Consider the following 21,608-nt stretch of genomic DNA (forward strand, 5'->3'; position numbering starts at 1 on the left):
ACTCACTCCTCAGCCCCCTTGTTCTCTTAACTTAGGATCTGTTTCTTTCTTTTTTTTTGGTTCTTTTTTTCGGAGCTGGGGACCGAACCCAGGGCCTTGCGCTTCCTAGGTAAGCGCTCTACCACTGAGCTAAATCCCCAGCCCAGGATCTGTTTCTTAAAGATTCCAGAGTTCCCAAAACACAAAGACAAAACCACCAGGAATACTATAAACATTTCATTTTATTTTTTTTTTAAGAAAGTACTTCAGAAAGAGGAAAATAATCTAGATCATTTATATATATATTTTTTAATAAAAACCTTTACATAATCTTCATGCATAAAGACCCAGGGGTGGCCATATTGTCTGTGACAGCCCCAAATATCCGCTCTTTCAGGCTAGTGCCTGGGACTTCCCATAGCCAGCAGCAATGTGGTGAAGGCCTTCCCTATCTGCCCCTGGGCCCAGCCAGACCTGTCGCAGTGACAGCTTTACCTTCTGAGAAATGTTCTTGGCTAGATGGGAGGGCAGGGAGGAACACCCTTGACATTCTTCATCTAAACTCCTCTGGCAAATCGAGGAAAATGACTGATGATCAAGGGTCAGAGCAGTTCTGGGGCTTCTCAAGAGTTGTTCTCTGTAGCTTGGGGCCACTGCACATGATAGCATGGTGTCCAAAGGATATACAAGGCATGAGTAAAAGCCTTGAAGATCTCCGCCTCCATGGTAGACAGCCCTTCTTTCTTAAATATGTCAAAGAACAAGGTCCAACTCTCTTGATTCCCAAACACACTGTTAACTGAGAAATCTACTTGAGAGACAAATCTGTAGTAAGGGAAGGTCAGTCAGTCATATATCTGGGGTGAGAGTCAGAACTCTGGGTGTGGAAAAGAATTCCCTGGGTTTTGGGAGGTTCTGCCAAAGAGGTTTTATTGACCATTTTTCAAAAGAAAAAAACTGAATGGTCTTGAGGTTGATCAATGGAGACCTGTGTTTTTTGTTGTTGCTGTTCCAGAAGCCCTTATGAGCTATGGTAGGATATGCTCAGTATTATGAAAACCCCTGAATAACTAGAGGATGCTGCGAAGGGCAGCGAAGAGGAGCGGAGGACTCCCAGAGATTGGCAGAGTGTCAATTAAAACAATGTGGGAGACTGTGGTGGCGAGTGCGGATGGGCAGGAGCCAGGCTCATTGGCTCCCAACAGTCAGTTCTCGAAGGTAGGACTGGGTAAGGCCTCGCAGTTCCTCCAAGGCATAGTCCTCAGGCATAGGGAGCCTGCCAATGTGGGGAGCCAAAAGACGCAAAGGGACTCGCTGAGGGTCCGGAGTGGAGTTGGAGGTGGCGTCAGGAGTGTGCTGAAGGCTCAGAACTACCCGCAGTAAGTTGGCTACCCGCTTGGCCATATCTAGAGAGAAATACCAGAGTGAGTACTGAGAACAAGGCACTGGTGTCGGGGTAACGGCCATGAGCAAGCAGAGCCCACATGTTTACCTGACTGAGCCAGGCGATCCTTGGCATTGTAGCACGGAATCTGCTCTATCCGGTTACACAGTGAAGTCACTTTGGTATGTAAGTGCTCTAGTTCATAGCCTGAGCAATCCACCTACAGGAAAACAGAAACCAGTAAGGACAAAACAAACCTCTACCTCACATGCCTCCATCTCAGCACTTCAATGCATGGTCTACGGAATGAGTTTCAAGACAGCCAGGGCTATAAACAGAAACCCTGTCTCAAATAACAAAACCAAAACACTACCACCACCAAAACAAAAAGCCCCATGTATACCTCAATCCCACTCACAGATTACACACAATCCTAAGGACAATGATAGGAGGGGAGAAAACCCAAGAGCTGGTGGCAGTGCCCACGCTACCACCATACCACCTAGTTGCTAAGGCAAGGTACTAACAGTGAACATGAGGGAGTGAACACAGAGCCTTGGGCTGGACAGGTCCTGAGATATGATTCACAAGTCACATAATTTTTACACAACACCAAAAAACATAGGATACATCTGATTCAGACACATAGTATGACACTCAGCAACACACATGTAGTAAGAGGTGACACTTAAACCAGCATTTAATTTACAACTCCTTATTCTAAAGTCACAGCCATTTCTAAAACAGTGCAGGACCTACTCATTTATACACTCTCCTGATCCATCCCTACGGTTCCAACTATAGTCAATGTATTGATTTCTAAGTCCTCAGTTCTAGCCCAACACCAAACTTCCGTTCCTGTGCCACACTCCTTGTTGAAGCTTGGACCACCATTACTTCTCACCTTAAACACCTTAGGAGCTTGGCCACACTACTGTGTTACTCTCTATAATCATGGTGTTGGGTTGTTTTTTGTTTTTTTTTTTAAAGATTTATTTATTATATATAAGTACACCGTATCTGTCTTCGGACACACCAGAAGAGGGCATCATATCTCATTACAGATGGTTGTGAGCCACCATGTGGTTGCTGGGATTTGAACTCAGACCTCTCTGGAAGAGCAGTCAGTGGCTTAACCACTGACCCATCTCTCCAGCCCAATCATTTGTTTTTTTGAGATCCGGTCTTGATATGTAGCCCCAACTGGCCTAGAACTTGTATATTCCAGGCTGGTCCCAAAGTTGCCATTACCCTCTTGTTTCATCATGGCATATTATAGGCATGTAGCACCACACCTTGTCAGAGACATTAAAAACAAACCAGATTTACTTTTCTCCTGTCACCAGGTCAAAGGATGTCTCCTTTCACTATGTGAGTTTTGGAGACTGAACTCAGGTCACCATGCTTGGTTACAAGTGGCTAGAACTCACTTTGAAGAGGGCTTGCAGAATTCACTAATTTATCCCTAAACACAAACTACTCTTACCCTCTGCTATCTTTGCTTGAATTTTACAGACAAGAAAACCTCAAAGAATTGTAAGCTGCGGAAATAAAGAAACCAGATGTCTGTTTCAAAGTAGGGGAAACTTCCTTAAGTAGGCCATTTGTCAGCTGAGACCTTTCTAAAAACACGTCAAGTTTGTAAAAGAAACAGCTAAGCCCTGTAAGGTGCAACACATGCGGTAAAGAGGAAAACAGCGAAACAGAAGGGGAAAGTTAAAGATAATATTTTGTGCATGATGTTTATCAGCATGTATGAGGGCAGAAGAGGGCACTGGATCTCCTGGAACTGGCTAATGTCTATGAGCCACCATGGGGGTACTAAGACTTGAACCTCTGCAAGGGCAGCAAGTGATTTTAACCACTGAGCCATCTCTCCAGCTCCAGACTGGATTTTAAGTGAGGGGTGCGTTTCATTCGGTTATGATTATGAATACCGAGCTACACTCTGAGTGGCATATAATCAACAACCCATGGCAATCTTTTCCTTTACTCTGTAGTATGGCTGGCTTACTCAGTCTTCCCCACTGAATCAGTAAGGAAAAAACGTGCTGTTTACCCCAGTAGCTCCCAAATCCACAGTCCTCAGCATATTTTGGGTTCTTAATGACTATACTGCATAAATGAACTGATTTCAACTAGAAATGTTTCTTCAGTGACTACTAAAATATGCCACTATGTACCTGGCTTAGGGCTATTAATCAGAAATGGATAAAAACAGGAACTGTTATCAAGATTTTAGTAAAGGTAAGGTAGTCTTGTGCCTATTTTGTTTAACCTTCATGAAGACCCTGTTAGATACATGCTATATCTATGCACAGGCTACTCTAGCTTTCACTCCACTCCTCCTGGGAAAGAATGAGAAGGCTTAATCAACTTTCATTACTTAGTCAGTGTGGGAAACCTAATAGTCTGACCTGAGACTTTTGAGCTCTGAACTTCTATACTCAACAGAAAAGGTCACGGCATGGTTTGGCAGTGTACCCTGTTTTGGGAAGAGAGAGTAACTCACACTTCTGAGGGGGAAAGCAGCAGAGCTAGCTATTGAGATGGTTTAGCTGCTAACGGTGCTCGTTGCCAAGCCGGCTGACTCCCAAAGAGAAACTCACTTCCACAACTTGTCTTAGAACCCGCACATCTGTGCTATGGTGCATACAACCCTGCTACTCCCAAAAGTCTACCATACTAAAAAGGTATACTATACTATAAACCTCAGTACGTACAGTGAGTCCTGGCTGGCTTAGGTTATAGGGTAAGGTTAAAACAAATAACTCCAAAAGCCCATCTTCAATGAATTTAATTTTCTGATAAAAAGTGTCACACAGCCTAGACTGGCCTCAAACTCCTGATCCTTCTATTTCCCCAATCCTAGGATTTTATGTGTGCCACCATGTTTCTTTCTTTTCTTTAGTTTTGTACAGTATGGCTTTTAAGGTCTCTCTACATAGTCTGGCTGTCCTGGAACTCACAGATGTATGCTTGCCTTTGCCTCTCAAGTGCTGGGGTTAAAGTATGGCCTTTTGAAGTGTCTGCTTTTAAGTGCCAATGAAAAGAAAAACCAGACAGTGGTTTAAGGAATTTTAGGTACCTGCTGAATACGGTGGAGCATTTCAATTACTCGAATGTAATCCAAGTAAACAAGCCCAGATGTTTCCCAGTCCTGAATTAGGCTGCTGCGCTCTGGAGGTGCCAGATCTTCTAAGAAACCTTTCAGGTAGTCATAGTTCTCATTAATAATGGCATCTGAAGAAATAAAACATTGACTTCAGTTACAAGGGTGTGATTCACAGCAGTGTAGAAGACCAGACATAAATCTAAGGCAGGCAGGAAGGACAAAGAATGTTGTTTCTCAAAATTTCAAGGCAGATGTGAAAGTCGAGAAGGAAGGCACAGGTGAGGAACTCCCGGCTTTAGGCCGCTCAACAGCTATTTCCGGTGTTCTTGGTTAACATTTCCACAGTGAGCAGAGCTCAGTGAACAGTAAGAATGCTTGTGGCAGGCAGTAACTACGACAGTGCTATCTTTCCCTACTTCACAGACCCTTGCTCAGAACAAGCCTCTTCGCTGTGTTTTGGTAGAACATCAAACTAAGCATGCCATGTCCTGAACTGAACACTATTTCTGCTTGAATTACCACAAGGGTTCATAGGTTAGAAAATATGGGGTAGTTCCAGGAGAGGTAGGCCTTTGCACTCACCAGAAGCTAGGTGCCGAACGACTAGTTTGTGGCAGCGGTTCCAGTGACCAGCTTTAAATAAATAGAGGGCCTCCAAGTGCTTATTGGATTCCATGTGTGCACGAACTGCTTTGGCCTCATGAATCCACTCAGCAGGCACACAAAGCTTCTGAGTAAGGAAAGTCTCCTTAGCCCAAGACTCAGGGGTCTCTGAGAGTTGGCAGTGCCGGGTCAGCAGTTCTCGAACAGCCTTCTCACGCATGCTGTGGGGAAGACAGAAACTGAAATAAGCATCTTCCCTGGTCTGGAGAAGGCTGTGATGGACAGTTCAGATGGTCCCCTGGGCAGTCACTCAAATGGGCAATCTCATCTTTAGAGGACCACTTCAAACTTAAAGTTAGTTATGATAATCTCAAATATTGTTTCTAATTATGTGTAAATGTGTGTGTTGGTATGTATATGCACATGAATATAGGTTCCTTTGGAGGTCAGAGCATTGGATCTTCAGAGGTGGAGTCAACACAGGCAGTTGAGAGTGACCCAACACAGGTGCTGAGAATTGAACTCAATCCCATGGAAAAGGAGCAAGTGCTCTTAACTGATGAGCCATCTCTCCAGGCCCTTGCAGATTTCTCACAAATAGAAATAGCTGTAGATTTCTAAGCCAGTGGTTCTCAACCTTCCTAAGGCTGCAACCTTTAACACAGTTCATCACGTTGTTATGAACCCCCCCAACCATAAAATTATTTTTGTTGCTTCTTAACTGTAATTTTGCTACTATTATGAATCATAAATATCTGTTTTCTGATAGTCTTAGGTGACCCTTGTGAAAGGGTCCTTTGACTCCCAAAGGGATCAAGACCCACAGAAGCTTACTGAACTGGACCTGAAAAGGAATCCTTAGGTACTGCCCTGGGGTTCTGGATAGTCCCAGTGGGTTCAATGACTTTTCACTCACCCTGAGTTGTCAATGTGCAGAAAGACAAAGATGGCCCACTCCCAGAGTCCTTCACTTTCCAGCTGGCCAGCATAACTGGCCTGTAGCACGCCCTCACACTGTTCTGAGAGATGTGTATAGTTAAGAGCACGGAGCACTTCCCAAAGGTGCCAGCTTAGGCGGTAGTCCAAAGGATCTGCAGTTATGCTTCGGGGTTCCAAGAGCTGATTGAGACCATAATGTCTGAGGAGAAGACAGTATTCCGTCAGCTGGCAGGTCACCTGTACTGAACGGGTTAACTGTTCTGTGTCTCAGGAGGCAAAGTATTAGAGTCTTATCAGTAGCCCTTACACAAAGATACCAGATCCCCCCAACCCCCAAAAGAGTGTCATCTCACAGGCTTGTTGGACCTGGTTTGCTCTATGCCCTTTGCTATTCCAGTTTCCATTCTTCTATCCTTTATTATTATAGTATCTGCTACTTTATTTTCTTTTGGTTTTTCAAAACAGTTTCTCCATATATCCCTGACTGTCCTCCAACTCACTGAGCTCTGCCTGCCTCTGACTCCCAAATACTGGAGTTTAAAGGCGCACACCACTACCACCACTGGGCTCAACACTTCTAACTTAGAGTGAAACTGCTGAGTAGGGGTAATGCATGGATTTAATCCCGGGACTTGAGAGTCAGAAGGAAGCAGATCTCAGTGGGTTTGAGGGTCAGCTTGGTCTACAGAACTAGTTCCAAAACAGACAGGGCTGTTACATGGAGAAACCATGTCTCAAAAAACCAAAAAGAAAAACTTCTGGACTGGCAAGATGGTTCCGGATTATTACTCTTATTATTTCTAAGTCTGCCAACTTTAATTCAATGCCAGGATCCACAGAGTGGAAAGACTCTCTTAAGGTGTCCTCTAACTCATAGATGCACAAACATCAAATGAACTGAAACAAAAACCTTTCTTACTTGTTAAGAAAAAAAAAATAGGGGTTGGGGATTTGGCTCAGTGGTAGAGCACTTGCCTAGCAAGCGCAAGGCCCTGGGTTCGGTCCCCAGCTCCGGAAAGAAAAAAAAAAAAAAAAGAAAGAAAGAAAACAAATATAGCTGGGGGCGGGGGATGGGGAGGGGAGAAGTCATGGTGCAGGTCTTTAATCCCTGCACTCAGGAGGCAGAGGCAGGAGGATCTTTGTGAGTTCAAGGCCAGGACGGTCTACAGAGTGAGTTCTAGGACAGTCAAGGCTACAAAGAGAAACCCTGTCTCAGGAAAACAAAAAATAAAAAACTACAATTTGTTATAATTTCATATATATATATATACATATATACATATACATACATATATATATATATATATATATATATATATATATATATATATATATATAAAAACCAGAATATATAAAAATATATCACAACACAGAAAGCACTAAGGAAAAAAAAAGCTAAGGGGGCAGGAGATAGCTTAGTGCTTAAGAACACTTACTGCTTTTGCAATGAACCCGAATTCAGTTCCCAACACCCAGCTGGTGGCCCACAACCATCCACAGCTCTAGTTTTTGTAATCTGCCACCCTCTCCTGACCGTCAATGGCACCAGGCACTTGAATGTTCTATTTATACATGTAGCCAAAACAGCCACATACATAAAATAGAGTAATCACCTTTAGTCACAGCATTCACAAGTAGAGGGCAGAGCAAGGTCAGCCTGGCCTACAAGTGAGTTCAGGACAGCCAGGGCTAAAGAGACCCTGTCTCAAAACAAACAAACCACACACACATACACGCACATACACACACACACACACACAAAAAGATTTGAATAAACATGTTAACAAAAACCAGATTGCACAATTTTAAATAATTCTATTTTATAGCACTCTGTCTGTGTTTAAAGGAAGCATCTTGAAGAACAGAAATAAGTTGTGACCTGTTAGCCTTGAACAGACGAAAGAAAACCAAAATCCTAGTTATGTCTAAGTAAAGAAGCATCAACACAACTTTAGACACAACTTCATGAGTTAACTTACTACTGTTAGATAAGCCATTCTCCACCCCCCACCCCCCAATTTTGGTTTTATTTGGTTTATTTGAGACAGGGTTTCTCTGTATAACAGAGCCCTGGCTGTCCTGGAACTCAATCTGTAGACCAGCCTGGCCTTGAACTCACAGATCCACCTGCCTTGCCTCTTGAGTGCTGGGATTAAAAATATGAGCCACCACCCGGCCCAATCTCTTTCTTAAGAACTAATTTCATGGAGGCATATTAATACAATCCTAACTCATGGGAAAGTGAATTCTAGGCAGTCTATTTAGAAACCCAATCTCAAACTACCAAAATAAAGAAAAATACAGAATATATACAACATACAGAGAGTACCACTACATACCATGCCAAATTCTGACAGTGAGAATGTGAAATAGCAAGCATTCCCTCACACTGCCTGGGGACTGGAACTTCTGGGTTTCTGTGAACCACCCTCACCTCAGTCTCCCAAGTAGCTGTGACAAAGACCTGGCTTAATGTGGCCAGTTCTGTAAACATCCACAGCAGCTTTATCCCTAACAGCCAATCCAGCAGTATCTAACACCCACCAGCAAGGCAGTATGCCAATTATGCAAAGGTCTGCAGTGCCGAAATAATTACCATTAACAGATAAATTATGCTGAGTGAAAAGAAGACAGGCAAGAAAGAATACTCATGATTTCAATTATGTAAATTCCTGAAACAATATTAAGTCATAGTAACAATCCTTCCCTAAAAATTGAGGATTGAGGATTAATCCCTCAACCACATTAGAAGTTTCTGCAGAGACACATGTGTGCACGGTGTTGAGCGTTGGCTGTGCTAATGCCTATCCCACGGCATCCTTATCTACCTCAATGACGTTCTGAAGCGACTGCCATCCTAGTTTACCTGTCACTGTAGAGCTTTAGAAGATGAAAGCAAACGTCTTGAAGTGGTCTCTGGGGGTCTTTTTCTTCCTCTACCACACAGCCACTGCCCTCCAGGTAAGAAGGAAGAGGGGGACAGGCATATTTATCACCCTCACAAGTATTCTGAAAAAGAATTTTAACAAGCATTTTACCAATTCTTTTCCATCAGTAGTATCTTGCCTCAATCATTAAGACACCTGTATAGACAAGGTCTCTCCCGATGTCAGTGGTTCTCACCTTCCTAGTGCTGAAACCCTTTAGTACAGTTCCTCATGTTGTGGTGAACCCAACCATGAATCATTTCCATTTCATAACTGCTATGTTGCTACTGTTATGAACTGTAATGTAAGCATCTGTGTATGAAAGGGTTGTTTGGCCTCCAAGGTGTCAGGACCCACAGGTTGAAAACAGCTGTTCTTTGTAGTCCTGGGTGTCCTGCTATTAGACCAGGCCAGCTTAGAACTCACAGAGATCTACCTGCCTGCAAGCACTGGAAGTAAAGGGGTGCACCATGCCTAGCTCAAAACAACTTTTTAACTTCAATAATGACAAGGGATATGAGATATGACATTGAAGAATTTCAGCTTAAATGTTTAAGGGTCAAATTAAACCCGATGTCAGACTTAAGCAATTCCCAAAGGAATAAGCTAGTCTTAGGAATGAAAAATCGCTTCATGTAGAAGCAGAAAAAATAGTAAGAAAATTCATTATTTCTTTAAATAGAATAAAAGCAGTGGTGGGTAGACTGGTGGTGCTGCCCTTTAATCCCAGAACTTGGGAGGCAGAGGCAGGAAGGGCAGGTAGATTTCCGAGTTCAAAGCCAGTCTGGTTTACAGAGTGAATTCCAGGACAGCCCAGGTCTACACATACACAGAAACCCTGTCTCAAACACTCCCCACAAAGGAAAAAAAAAACAAAAAACCAAACAAACCACCCCACCTCCCCTGAAAAGAAAGTAAATGGTAGAAGTTGAAGTTGAGGAGGAGCCCTGTCTAGAGACAAGCAAGGTTAAAGGATAAAGTTTTGAATTTGCTGGGTCTGTTTCAATTTTATTTTATTTGAAAGAGGGCAGTCAGCAATAAGTATTGTATTATTTGATGTTTTTCCCTATGATGTCTCCCCAGGCTGGGATTAAAGTTGTGCTCACCATACCCAGCTTGCAGGACTTCTCTGGAAAGACAAAAAACGCCTACCAGGATTCTCACCTGGCTCTTCTGAATACACACATACCTGAAATGCTTCTTCATACATGCTGAGAGCCCTGGAAATGGAGGCAGTTGGTGGAAGCAAATACCAAAGATGGATAGCAAGTGTTCGTTTCCAATCTAGCTGGGAGCATACATTGATTTGTTTCTGTTCTGAGAGCTGCCACACCTGCATAAGACAAGAGCATTACCAAGTCATCTTTGTGTTGCTGTGGTTGCTACTGTCTGTCTACAACCTGTTCACTTATTTTAGTTTTTTGTTTAGTTTTTGAGACAGGGCCTCATTATGTGTAACAGGTTGGTCTTGAACTAAGATATCCTCTTGACTCTGCTGGGATAAAGGAGTACGCCACCATGTCCATTGTTGATGTTATGGCTTGGATGTGAAATCTCCCACCCCATTTTCTTGCCATAATTGATATGAGAAAGACACACAGACACGAGAATCAAAAAGTAAACAGTAAAAACTGGATTAAAATAATTACTCCATTATTGGAAAAACAAAGAGCCATGGCTATTAAAAGGAGCAATACAGTGGAAAACTATCTATATACAGTAAATTGAAGAAAATTGCAAAATCATCCTCTATAACTGATTTTGCTTGTATATAAACATTTGCATTTGCAAATATGAACTTACATATCAACATTTAAAAGTGTCTGAGAAGACATAATCATTTATTGTTCACTATGCAAATATTACTGTGATATAGAATAGTTTTGTATGTGAGCAAATGCACGTCATGGTGTGTGAAGTTCAGATGTTTTTAGAGTTGGTTACAGGGACTGTCAGGTTTCAGGCTTGACAGCAAGTGATTTTCTTTACTTGCTATGCCATTTTGCCAGCCCCAATTTTATTTAAAGTTTTTATTAATTAATAAAGTATTTTTAGGCCAGTGAGATGGCTAACTGGGTAAAGCCTGAGGACCTGTTTGACTCCCAAGACCTACTTAGCAGGAGAGAATCAACTCTGCCAAGTCATCCTTTGTTCTTCACACCTGTGCCATAGTGTGTACACATGCTTGAGAGCAAGTGTGCAAAACAACAAAAAATATGTAAATTTTGGGGTTGGGGATTTAGCCCAGCGGTAGAGCACTTGCCTAGCAAGCGCAAGGCCCTGGGTTCGGTCCCCAGCTCCGGAAAAAAAAAATGTAAATTTTTTTTTCTAAAAATTGTTTTTTGAAGCGTGGTCTTCTTTTTTTTTTTTTTTTTTTTTGGTTCTTTTTTTCGGAGCTGGGGACCGAACCCAGGGCCTTGCGCTTCCTAGGTAAGCGCTCTATCACTGAGCTAAATCCCCAGCCCCGAAGCGTGGTCTTCTAAGTAGTCCTGGCTATCCTGGACCTCTCTAGATCTAAATTAGGTTTGTCTTGAGTTTGGTCTAGATCTCAGAGATCCACCTGAATCTATCTTCCAAGTGCTAGGACTAAAGGCGTATGTCACCATGCCCGGCTATCTGACTTTTTAAAAAAAGATGTATGTATGTGAGTACACTCGCTGCCCTCAGACACACCAGAAGAGGGCATCAGATCTCATTACAGATGGTTGTGAGCCACCATGTGGTTGCTGGGAACTGAACTCAGGACCTCTGGAAGAATAGTCAGTGCTCTTAACCCACTGAACCATATCTTCAGCTATCTGACATGTAAAGTTGAAAATATTTCTACCTAGAAATAAGGCCAAACGGTCAGCTATATTAACAGTGTAAATTTGACAAGAAAATCAGTATGACATTACCGGTTTTCCAGCTAACAGGGCAAATATGCGCAACCGCTCATCGTGGATGAAGGAGTCAGCCTGGAGCTGATGCCAATCAGCCAACTGCATGGTGAGCAGCTCCCGGACTGACTGGCTTCCCACCAGCTGAGACAGAAGAAGGGCAAGGCGATGATCACCTGTAAGAGAAACACAGGTTTTCTGATGAGGACCTAATGAAACACAGGCTATTACCATCTTCTTCCAGGCCTCGGGAAAGCCCCAGCTCAGCAATGGTCAAAGGAATGTGCCCATGCTATATATTAAAAAACTGCTAAGAACTGGACAATGGTGGCATACACCTTTAATTCCAGCATTTGGGAGGTAGAAGCAGGTGGATCTCAGTCTGTTTCTCAAGACTGTTTCTGTCCTGGCCCAGCTTTTTTTTTTTCTTCAGGGAGCTATCTTTCTTTCTTTCTTTTTTTTTTTTCCAGAGCTGGGGACCGAACCCAGGGCCTTGCGCTTGCTAGGCAAGCGCTCTACCACTGAGCTAAATCCCCAACCCCCCAGGGAGCTATCTTTGACAGGCAAGGATATTTACCACTATACTATGAAGACAGCCTGGACAGCAACTTTGAACCATTTGCATGTATATGTTGCCCTATATGCATACATTTGTGCATACTCTATGCATTACAAGGAACACACATTTAAATGTTGACGTGACTCTTAGAATTTGGGTGATTGGGGTTGGGGATTTAGCTCAGTGGTAGAGCGCTTGCCTAGCAAGCGGAAGGCCCTGGGTTCGGTCCCCAGCTCCGAAAAAAAGAAAAAAGAAAAAAAAAATTTGGGTGATTTTGTCCTATTGCTTTCTACTTACCTGCATCTTGTGATTTTTTTTCTACAAGTGTATATAATAAGATCAACACAATTTTAATCAAATAAACAGTATTTAAGGTTCAAGAGAATTGTTTAGGAAAACAAAACATGGTCTCTAGAGGAACCAGCAATCTTACTTGGATATATTTGTAAGGCAAATGACAAATGAGGGGCAGGGATAGCAGGGGGGAAGTAGGTAGTGGTAGAGAGAATCTCATTCCTACCTGACTGCTGTGCCAGACAACAGGCCTCACTAATTCTACTGCCCGTGAGGTAGCTGAAGACAGCCTCTATGGGACTGTCTCTGCGGGTTAAGGAGACTTCCTCTTCTATCTGAGGTGCAGCAGTGTGGGACAGCCAGCGGGAAAAAGCTCTTCTCCGCTCCAGAGTCTGAATGTATTCACTGGGCTCATCCAGCTGGCTGTCAAGCTCCTTCAGGTGGCCCCATAGGGCTTCACATAATGTCCACGTCAGGCTCCAGTGCTTCACAACTAAGAACGGACAAAAACCAAAGATTTAAAGTTTGGCAATAAAACTTGAGAGGCCATCATTAACTGTGGTGCAAAATATATTAACATAAAAACCACTCATACAAGTTGGTGAGCTCACTTCTTCCAACTTGTTCATCTCATAGTACAAGTGTAAGGTGTACTTGCTCATTCTGTGTACTGTGTGTGATGCCTGTAATACTTAGATAACAAACTGATGCTACTTTAAACACATTTCCTTAGCCTAATTAGGGTCATTAACTGTGATGGCTAAGAAAACATTCTCTAACTTGAGCAAATTTTGCTACAAAATGCATTTAAAATTATTTTATGTATATGAGTATTATGTCTGTTTGTCTGTCTATGCACTATGTATGTGCAATAAGTCCACAGAGGCCTGAAGAGGGCATTAGCTGGAGTTAAAGATAGTCATGAGTCTCCATATAGGTTCTGGAAACATTTATCATCTGCACTTCACTCCCCAACAACAGCAGCAGACTGCTTTAGCATTCTCAGAGACATCTAGTAGAAATACAGCCACTGCTAGGGCTGTTATCCTGCAAGGTGACATCTGAGTAGTTCTCGAGCTTGCGCGCGCGCGCGCGCACACACACACACACACACACACACACACACCCACCCACCCACCCACCCACCCACCAAGCATAACACACATATTAAATGTGTTGGGCCTGCCATATGAAGGTGCCAAAACCTCAGAGAAAAGACAGCTGCCTAACAAGAGGGGCTAGCAAAACTGCAGATTCCAGTTTTAGAGATGGAAGGCAGCCCTACATTTCACTTTGAATCTGAGAAACTCAAAATGAATCAAAGACTTTAAGACTTGAGAATTTAGACCCCCGCGGATCCCAGCCCGCAGCAGCTCTCTGCTCCCAGACCCCTTGGGAAAGAGGCCTCACCGCCTGCTCAGGTGGGCACTCCTGAGGCTGGAGAGCGGAAGAGACCACCAACACTGCCCACCCCTGCCCACATCCCTGGCCCAAGAGGAAACTGTATAAGGCCTCTGGGCTCCCGTGGGGGAGGGCCCAGGAGCGGCAGGACGCCTGCCAGAGACACCACCGGACCCTGAAGGAAACAGACCTGATAAACAGTTCTCTGCACCCAAATCCCATGGGAGGGAGAGCTAAACCTTCAGAGAGGCAGACAAGCCTGGGGAACCAGAAGAGACTGCTCTCTGCACACACATCTCGGACGCCAGAGGGAAACACCAAAGGCCATCTGGAACCCTGGTGCACTGAAGCTCCCGGAAGGGGCGGCGCATATCTTCCTGGTTGCTGCCGCTGCAGAGAGCCCATGGGCAGCACCCCACGAGTGAACTTGAGCCTCGGGACCACAGGTAAGACCAACTTTTCTGCTGCAAGAAAGCTGCCTGGTGAACTCAAGACACAGGCCCACAGGAACAGCTGAAGACCTGTAGAGAGGAAAAACTACACGCCTGAAAGCAGAACACTCTGTCCCCATAACTGACTGAAAGAGAGGAAAACAGGTCTACAGCACTCCTGACACACAGGCTTATAGGACAGTCTAGCCACTGTCAGAAATAGCAGAACAAAGTAACACTAGAGATAATCTGATGGCGAGAGGCAAGCACAGGAACCCAAGCAACAGAAACCAAGACTACATGGCATCATCGGAGCCCAATTCTCCCACCAAAACAAACATGGAATATGCAAACACACCAGAAAAGCAAGATCTAGTTTCAAAATCATATTTGATCATGATGCTGGAGGACTTCAAGAAAGACATGAAGAACTCCCTTAGAGAACAAGTAGAAGCATACAGAGAGGAATCGAAAAAATCCCTGAAAGAATCGCAAAAATCCCTAAAAGAATTCCAGGAAAACACAATCAAACAGTTGAAGGAATTAAAAATGGAAATAGAAGCAATCAAGAAAGAACACATGGAAACAACCCTGGATATAGAAAACCAAAAGAAGAGACAAGGAGCTGTAGATACAAGCTTCACCAACAGAATACAAGAGATGGAAGAGAGAATCTCAGGAGCAGAAGATTCCATAGAAATCATTGACTCAACTGTCAAAGATAATGTAAAGCGGAAAAAGCTACTGGTCCAAAACATACAGGAAATCCAGGACTCAATGAGAAGATCAAACCTAAGGATAATAGGTAGAGAAGAGAGTGAAGACTCCCAGCTCAAAGGACCAGTAAATATCTTCAACAAAATCATAGAAGAAAACTTCCCTAACCTAAAAAAAGAGATACCCATAGGCATACAAGAAGCCTACAGAACTCCAAATAGATTGGACCAGAAAAGAAACACCTCCCGTCACATAATAGTCAAAACACCAAACACACAAAATAAAGAAAGAATATTAAAAGCAGTAAGGGAAAAAGGTCAAGTAACATATAAAGGCAGACCTATCAGAATCACATCAGACTTCTCGCCAGAAACTATGAAGGCCAGAAGATCCTGGACTGATGTCATGCAGACCCTAAGAGAACACAAATGCCAGCCCAGGTTACTGTATCCTGCAAAACTCTCAATTAACATAGATGGAGAAACCAAGATATTCCATGACAAAACCAAATTTACACAATATCTTTCTACAAATCCAGCACTACAAAGGATAATAAATGGTAAACCCCAACATAAGGAGGCAAGCTATACCCTAGAAGAAGCAACAAACTAATCGTCTTGGCAACAAAACAAAGAGAATGAAAGCACACAAACATAACCTCACATCCAAATATGAATATAACGGGAAGCAATAATCACTATTCCTTAATATCTCTCAACATCAATGGCCTCAACTCCCCAATAAAAACACATAGATTAACAAGCCGGATACGCAACGAGGACCCTGCATTCTGCTGCCTACAGGAAACACACCTCAGAGACAAAGACAGACATTACCTCAGAGTGAAAGGCTGGAAAACAATTTTCCAAGCAAATGGTCAGAAGAAGCAAGCTGGAGTAGTCATTCTAATATCAAATAAAATCAATTTTCAACTAAAAGTCATCAAAAAAGATAAGGAAGGACGCTTCATATTCATCAAAGGAAAAATCCACCAAGATGAACTCTCAATCCTAAATATCTATGCCCCAAATACAAGGGCACCTACATATGTAAAAGAAACCTTACTAAAGCTCAAAACACACATCGCACCTCACACAATAATAATGGGAGATTTCAACACCCCACTCTCATCAATGGACAGATCATGGAAACAGAAATTAAACAGAGACGTAGACAGACAACGAGAAGTCATGAGCCAAATGGACTTAACAGATATTTATAGAACATTCTATCCTAAAGCAAAAGGATATACCTTCTTCTCAGCTCCTCATGGTACTTTCTCCAAAATTGACCATATAATTGGTCAAAAAACGGGCCTCAACAGGTACAGAAAGATAGAAATAATCCCATGCGTGCTATCGGACCACCACGGCCTAAAACTGGTCTTCAATAACAATAAGGGAAGAATGCCCACATATACTTGGAAATTGAACAATGCTCTACTCAATGATAACCTGGTCAAGGAAGAAATAAAGAAATTAAAAACTTTTTAGAATTTAATGAAAATGAAGGTACAACATACCCAAACTTATGGGACACAATGAAAGCTGTGCTAAGAGAAAAACTCATAGCGCTGTGTGCCTGCAGAAAGAAACAGGAAAGAGCATATGTCAGCAGCTTGACAGCACACCTAAAACCTCTAGAACAAAAAGAAGCAAATACACCCAGGACAAGCAGAAGGCAGGAAATAATCACTCAGAGCTGAAATCAACCAAGTAGAAACAAAAAGGACCATAGAAAGAATCAACAGAACCAAAAGTTGGTTCTTTGAGAAAATCAACGAGATAAACCCTTAGCCAGACTAACGAGAGGACACAGAGAGTGCGTCCAAATTAACAAAATCAGAAATGAAAAGGGAGACATAGCAACAGATTCAGAGGAAATTCAAAAAATCATCAGATCTTACTATAAAAACCTATATTCAACAAAACTTGAAAATCTTCAGGAAATGGACAATTTCCTAGACAGATACCAGGTACCGAAGTTAAATCAGGAACAGATAAACCAGTTAAACAACCCCATAACTCCTAAGGAAATAGAAGCAGTCATTAAAGGTCTCCCAACCAAAAAGAGCCCAGGTCCAGACGGGTTTAGTGCAGAATTCTATCAAACCTTCATAGAAGACCTCATACCAATATTATCCAAACTATTCCATAAAATTGAAACAGATGGATCACTACCGAATACCTTCTACGAAGCCACAATTACTCTTATACCTAAACCACACAAAGACACAACAAAGAAAGAGAACTTCAGACCAATTTCCCTTATGAATATCGACGCAAAAATACTCAACAAAATTCTGGCAAACCGAATCCAAGAGCACATCAAAACAATCATCCACCATGACCAAGTAGGCTTCATCCCAGGCATGCAGGGATGGTTTAATATACGGAAAACCATCAACGTGATCCATTATATAAACAAACTGAAAGAACAAAACCACATGATCATTTCATTAGATGCTGAGAAAGCATTTGACAAAATTCAACACCCCTTCATGATAAAAGTCCTGGAAAGAATAGGAATTGAAGGCCCATACCTGAACATAGTAAAAGCCATATACAGCAAACCAGTTGCTAACATTAAACTAAATGGAGAAAAACTTGAAGCAATCCCACTAAAATCAGGGACTAGACAAGGCTGCCCACTCTCTCCCTACTTATTCAATATAGTTCTTGAAGTTCTAGCCAGAGCAATCAGACAACAAAAGGAGGTCAAGGGGATACAGATCGGAAAAGAAGAAGTCAAAATATCACTATTTGCAGATGATATGATAGTATATTTAAGTGATCCCAAAAGTTCCACCAGAGAACTACTAAAGCTGATAAACAACTTCAGCAAAGTGGCTGGGTATAAAATTAACTCAAATAAATCAGTTGCCTTCCTCTATACAAAAGAGAAACAAGCCGAGAAAGAAATTAGGGAAACGACACCCTTCATAATAGACCCAAATAATATAAAGTACCTCGGTGTGACTTTAACAAAGCAAGTAAAAGATCTGTACAATAAGAACTTCAAGACACTGAAGAAGGAAATTGAAGAAGACCTCAGAAGATGGAAAGATCTCCCATGCTCATGGATTGGCAGGATTAATATAGTAAAAATGGCCATTTTACCAAAAGCAATCTACAGATTCAATGCAATCCCCATCAAAATACCAATCCAATTCTTCAAAGAGTTAGACAGAACAATTTGCAAATTCATCTGGAATAACAAAAAACCCAGGATAGCTAAAGCTATCCTCAACAATAAAAGGACTTCAGGGGGAATCACTATCCCTGAACTCAAGCAGTATTACAGAGCAATAGTGATAAAAACTGCATGGTATTGGTACAGAGACAGACAGATAGACCAATGGAATAGAATTGAAGACCCAGAAATGAACCTACACACCTATGGTCACTTGATTTTTGACAAAGGAGCCAAAACCATCCAATGGAAAAAAGATAGCATTTTCAGCAAATGGTGCTGGTTCAACTGGAGGTCAACATGTAGAAGAATGCAGATCGATCCATGCTTATCACCCTGTACAAAGCTTAAGTCCAAGTGGATCAAGGACCTCCACATCAAACCAGACACACTCAAACTAATAGAAGAAAAACTAGGGAAGCATCTGGAACACATGGGCACTGGAAAAAATTTCCTGAACAAAACACCAATGGCTTACGCTCTAAGATCAAGAATCGACAAATGGGATCTCATAAAACTGCAAAGCTTCTGTAAGGCAAAGGACACTGTGGTTAGGACAAAACGGCAACCAACAGATTGGGAAAAGATCTTTACCAATCCTACAACAGATAGAGGCCTTATATCCAAAATATACAAAGAACTCAAGAAGTTAGACCGCAGGGAAACAAATAACCCTATTAAAAAATGGGGTTCAGAGCTAAACAAAGAATTCACAGCTGAGGAATGCCGAATGGCTGAGAAACACCTAAAGAAATGTTCAACATCTTTAGTCATAAGGGAAATGCAAATCAAAACAACCCTGAGATTTCACCTCACACCAGTGAGAATGGCTAAGATCAAAAACTCAGGTGACAGCAGATGCTGGCGAGGATGTGGAGAAAGAGGAACACTCCTCCGTTGTTGGTGGGATTGCAGACTGGTACAACCATTCTGGAAATCAGTCTGGAGGTTCCTCAGAAAATTGGACATTGAACTGCCTGAGGATCCAGCTATACCTCTCTTGGGCATATACCCAAAAGATGCCCCAACATATAAAAAAGACACGTGCTCCACTATGTTCATTGCAGCCTTATTTATAATAGCCAGAAGCTGGAAAGAACCCAGATGCCCTTCAACAGAGGAATGGATACAGAAAATGTGGTACATCTACACAATGGAATATTACTCAGCTATCAAAAACAACGAGTTTATGAAATTCGAAGGCAAATGGTTGGAACTGGAAAACATCATCCTGAGTGAGCTAACCCAATCACAGAAAGACATACATGGTATGCACTCATTGATAAGTGGCTATTAGCCCAAATGCTTGAATTACCCTAGATGCCTAGAACAAATGAAACTCAAGACGGATGATCAAAATGTGAATGCTTCACTCCTTCTTTAAAAGGGGAACAAGAATACCCTTGGTAGGGAAGAGAGAGGCAAAGATTAAAACAGAGACTGAAGGAACACCCATTTAGAGCCTGCCCCACATGTGGCCCATACATATACAGCCACCCAGTTAGACAAGATGGATGAAGCAAAGAAGTGCAGACCGACAGGAGCCGGATGTAGATCGCTCCTGAGAGACACAGCCAGAATACAGCAAATACAGAGGCGAATGCCAGCAGCAAACCACTGAACTGAGAATAGGACCCCCATTGAAGGAATCAGAGAAAGAACTGGAAGAGCTTGAAGGGGCTCGAGACCCCATATGTACAACAATGTCAAGCAACCAGAGCTTCCAGGGACTAAGCCACTACCTAAAGACTATACATGGACTGACCCTGGACTCTGACCTCATAGGTAGCAATGAATAGCCTAGTAAGAGCACCAGTGGAAGGGGAAGCCCTGGGACCTGCTAAGACTGAACCCCCAGTGAACTAGACTGGTGGGGGGAGGGCGGCAATGGGGGGAGGGTTGGGAGGGGAACACCCATAAGGAAGGGGAGGGGGGAGGGGGATGTTTGCCCGGATACCAGGAAAGGGAATAATACTCGAAATGTAAATAAGAAATACTCAAGTTAATAAAAAAAAAAAAAAGAAAAAAGAAAAAAAAAAAAAGACTTGAGAATTTAAACTGAAACAGGGAAACCCTGGTTAACCGCTAGATACAGGCCTAGGCAATGCCTTCCTGCCAAAGATGCCAATAAACAGCAAGTTGGTTACTATACTATCATCATCATCACCACCGCCACCATCATCATCATCATTATACATACTCAAGTAAAGAGCTTCTGCACTGCAAAAAAATTAATGGTGAAAAGATAGATTATGAAACAGGAGGAAATCTTAGAAATCTGTCTAACTGGGGATTAATATCTAGAATGAAGATTACTACAACAACAACAACAACAACAATTACAAAACCCAAAACAAACAAGCAAATCAGCAAACGAGCCAACACTTTCCAAACGAAGTACAAATCTTGTCACCAGAAAAATACAAATCAAAACTCCCTGGAGACTGCATTTCACTCCAGGTGGAATGATTAAATTAAGAAGGCATTTCTGGGGCTGGAGGGATGGCTTGGTGGTCAAGAGCACTGACTGCTCTTCCAGAGGTCCTGAGTTCAATTCCCAGCAACCACATGATGGCTCACAACCATCTGTAATGGGATCTGATGTCCTCTTCTGGTGTGTCCGAAGACAGCGACAATGTACTCATATACATAATAAATCTTTAAAAAAGAATTAAAAAAAAAATAGAAACTAAACTACTCAAAATGAACAAGTACTGGTTGACAGTGTTTAGAAAAAAGGGAATTTGTTGGATATAGAAATAAATTAGTCCAGTCACCATGGCAATGAGTATGGAGGTTCCTGAAAAAATTGAAATGTTTTCTGTTTTAGCTGTAGTACTCCTTACCCCAAAGAATAAAAGTCAACTCATAAAAGAAACATTTGAACACTGCGACTGTAGCTTGATTTCCAACAGACAAGTTATCAACAGAGGACTAGATAGAGAATGTGGAGTCTATATCACATGGTGGTTTACTGAACAATAAAAAAGAATTAAAGCACAGCATTTGCAGGTAAATGACAGTAAGCAAAGTAAGCCAGACTCCAAATGAAACAAAGTAAAACTGGTATTCCATGTCCTCTTTTATAAATGAAACTTAGGAAACAAGGAAATTAGAAAAGACAAGTTGTACTTAGTGGGCTACACAAAATAAGCCTGTCTCAAAAAACAACAAACAAAAAGACAGAC

At 42.2% G+C, this 21,608-nt stretch overlaps 1 protein-coding gene across 1 annotated transcript in view; it reads right to left on the reverse strand.

The window, feature by feature from the left end:
* Positions 1-203: 203 nt before the first annotated feature.
* The window catches only part of Nup98 (nucleoporin 98 and 96 precursor), a 96,962-nt gene continuing 75,557 nt past the window's right edge, over positions 204-21,608 (reverse strand). The window contains exons 25-33 of the mRNA NM_031074.3: positions 12,906-13,172; positions 11,845-12,002; positions 10,137-10,280; positions 8,887-9,029; positions 5,998-6,219; positions 5,061-5,302; positions 4,452-4,606; positions 1,472-1,583; positions 204-1,385 (exon numbers count right to left, since the gene is read on the reverse strand). Of these exons, the coding sequence (NP_112336.2) occupies positions 1,168-1,385; positions 1,472-1,583; positions 4,452-4,606; positions 5,061-5,302; positions 5,998-6,219; positions 8,887-9,029; positions 10,137-10,280; positions 11,845-12,002; positions 12,906-13,172 (1,661 nt within the window). The 3' untranslated portion in view covers positions 204-1,167. The remainder of the gene's footprint in view (positions 1,386-1,471; positions 1,584-4,451; positions 4,607-5,060; positions 5,303-5,997; positions 6,220-8,886; positions 9,030-10,136; positions 10,281-11,844; positions 12,003-12,905; positions 13,173-21,608) is intronic.

Source organism: Rattus norvegicus, chromosome 1, assembly GCF_036323735.1.
Source record: "Rattus norvegicus strain BN/NHsdMcwi chromosome 1, GRCr8, whole genome shotgun sequence".
Classification (NCBI taxonomy): Eukaryota; Metazoa; Chordata; class Mammalia; order Rodentia; family Muridae; genus Rattus; species Rattus norvegicus.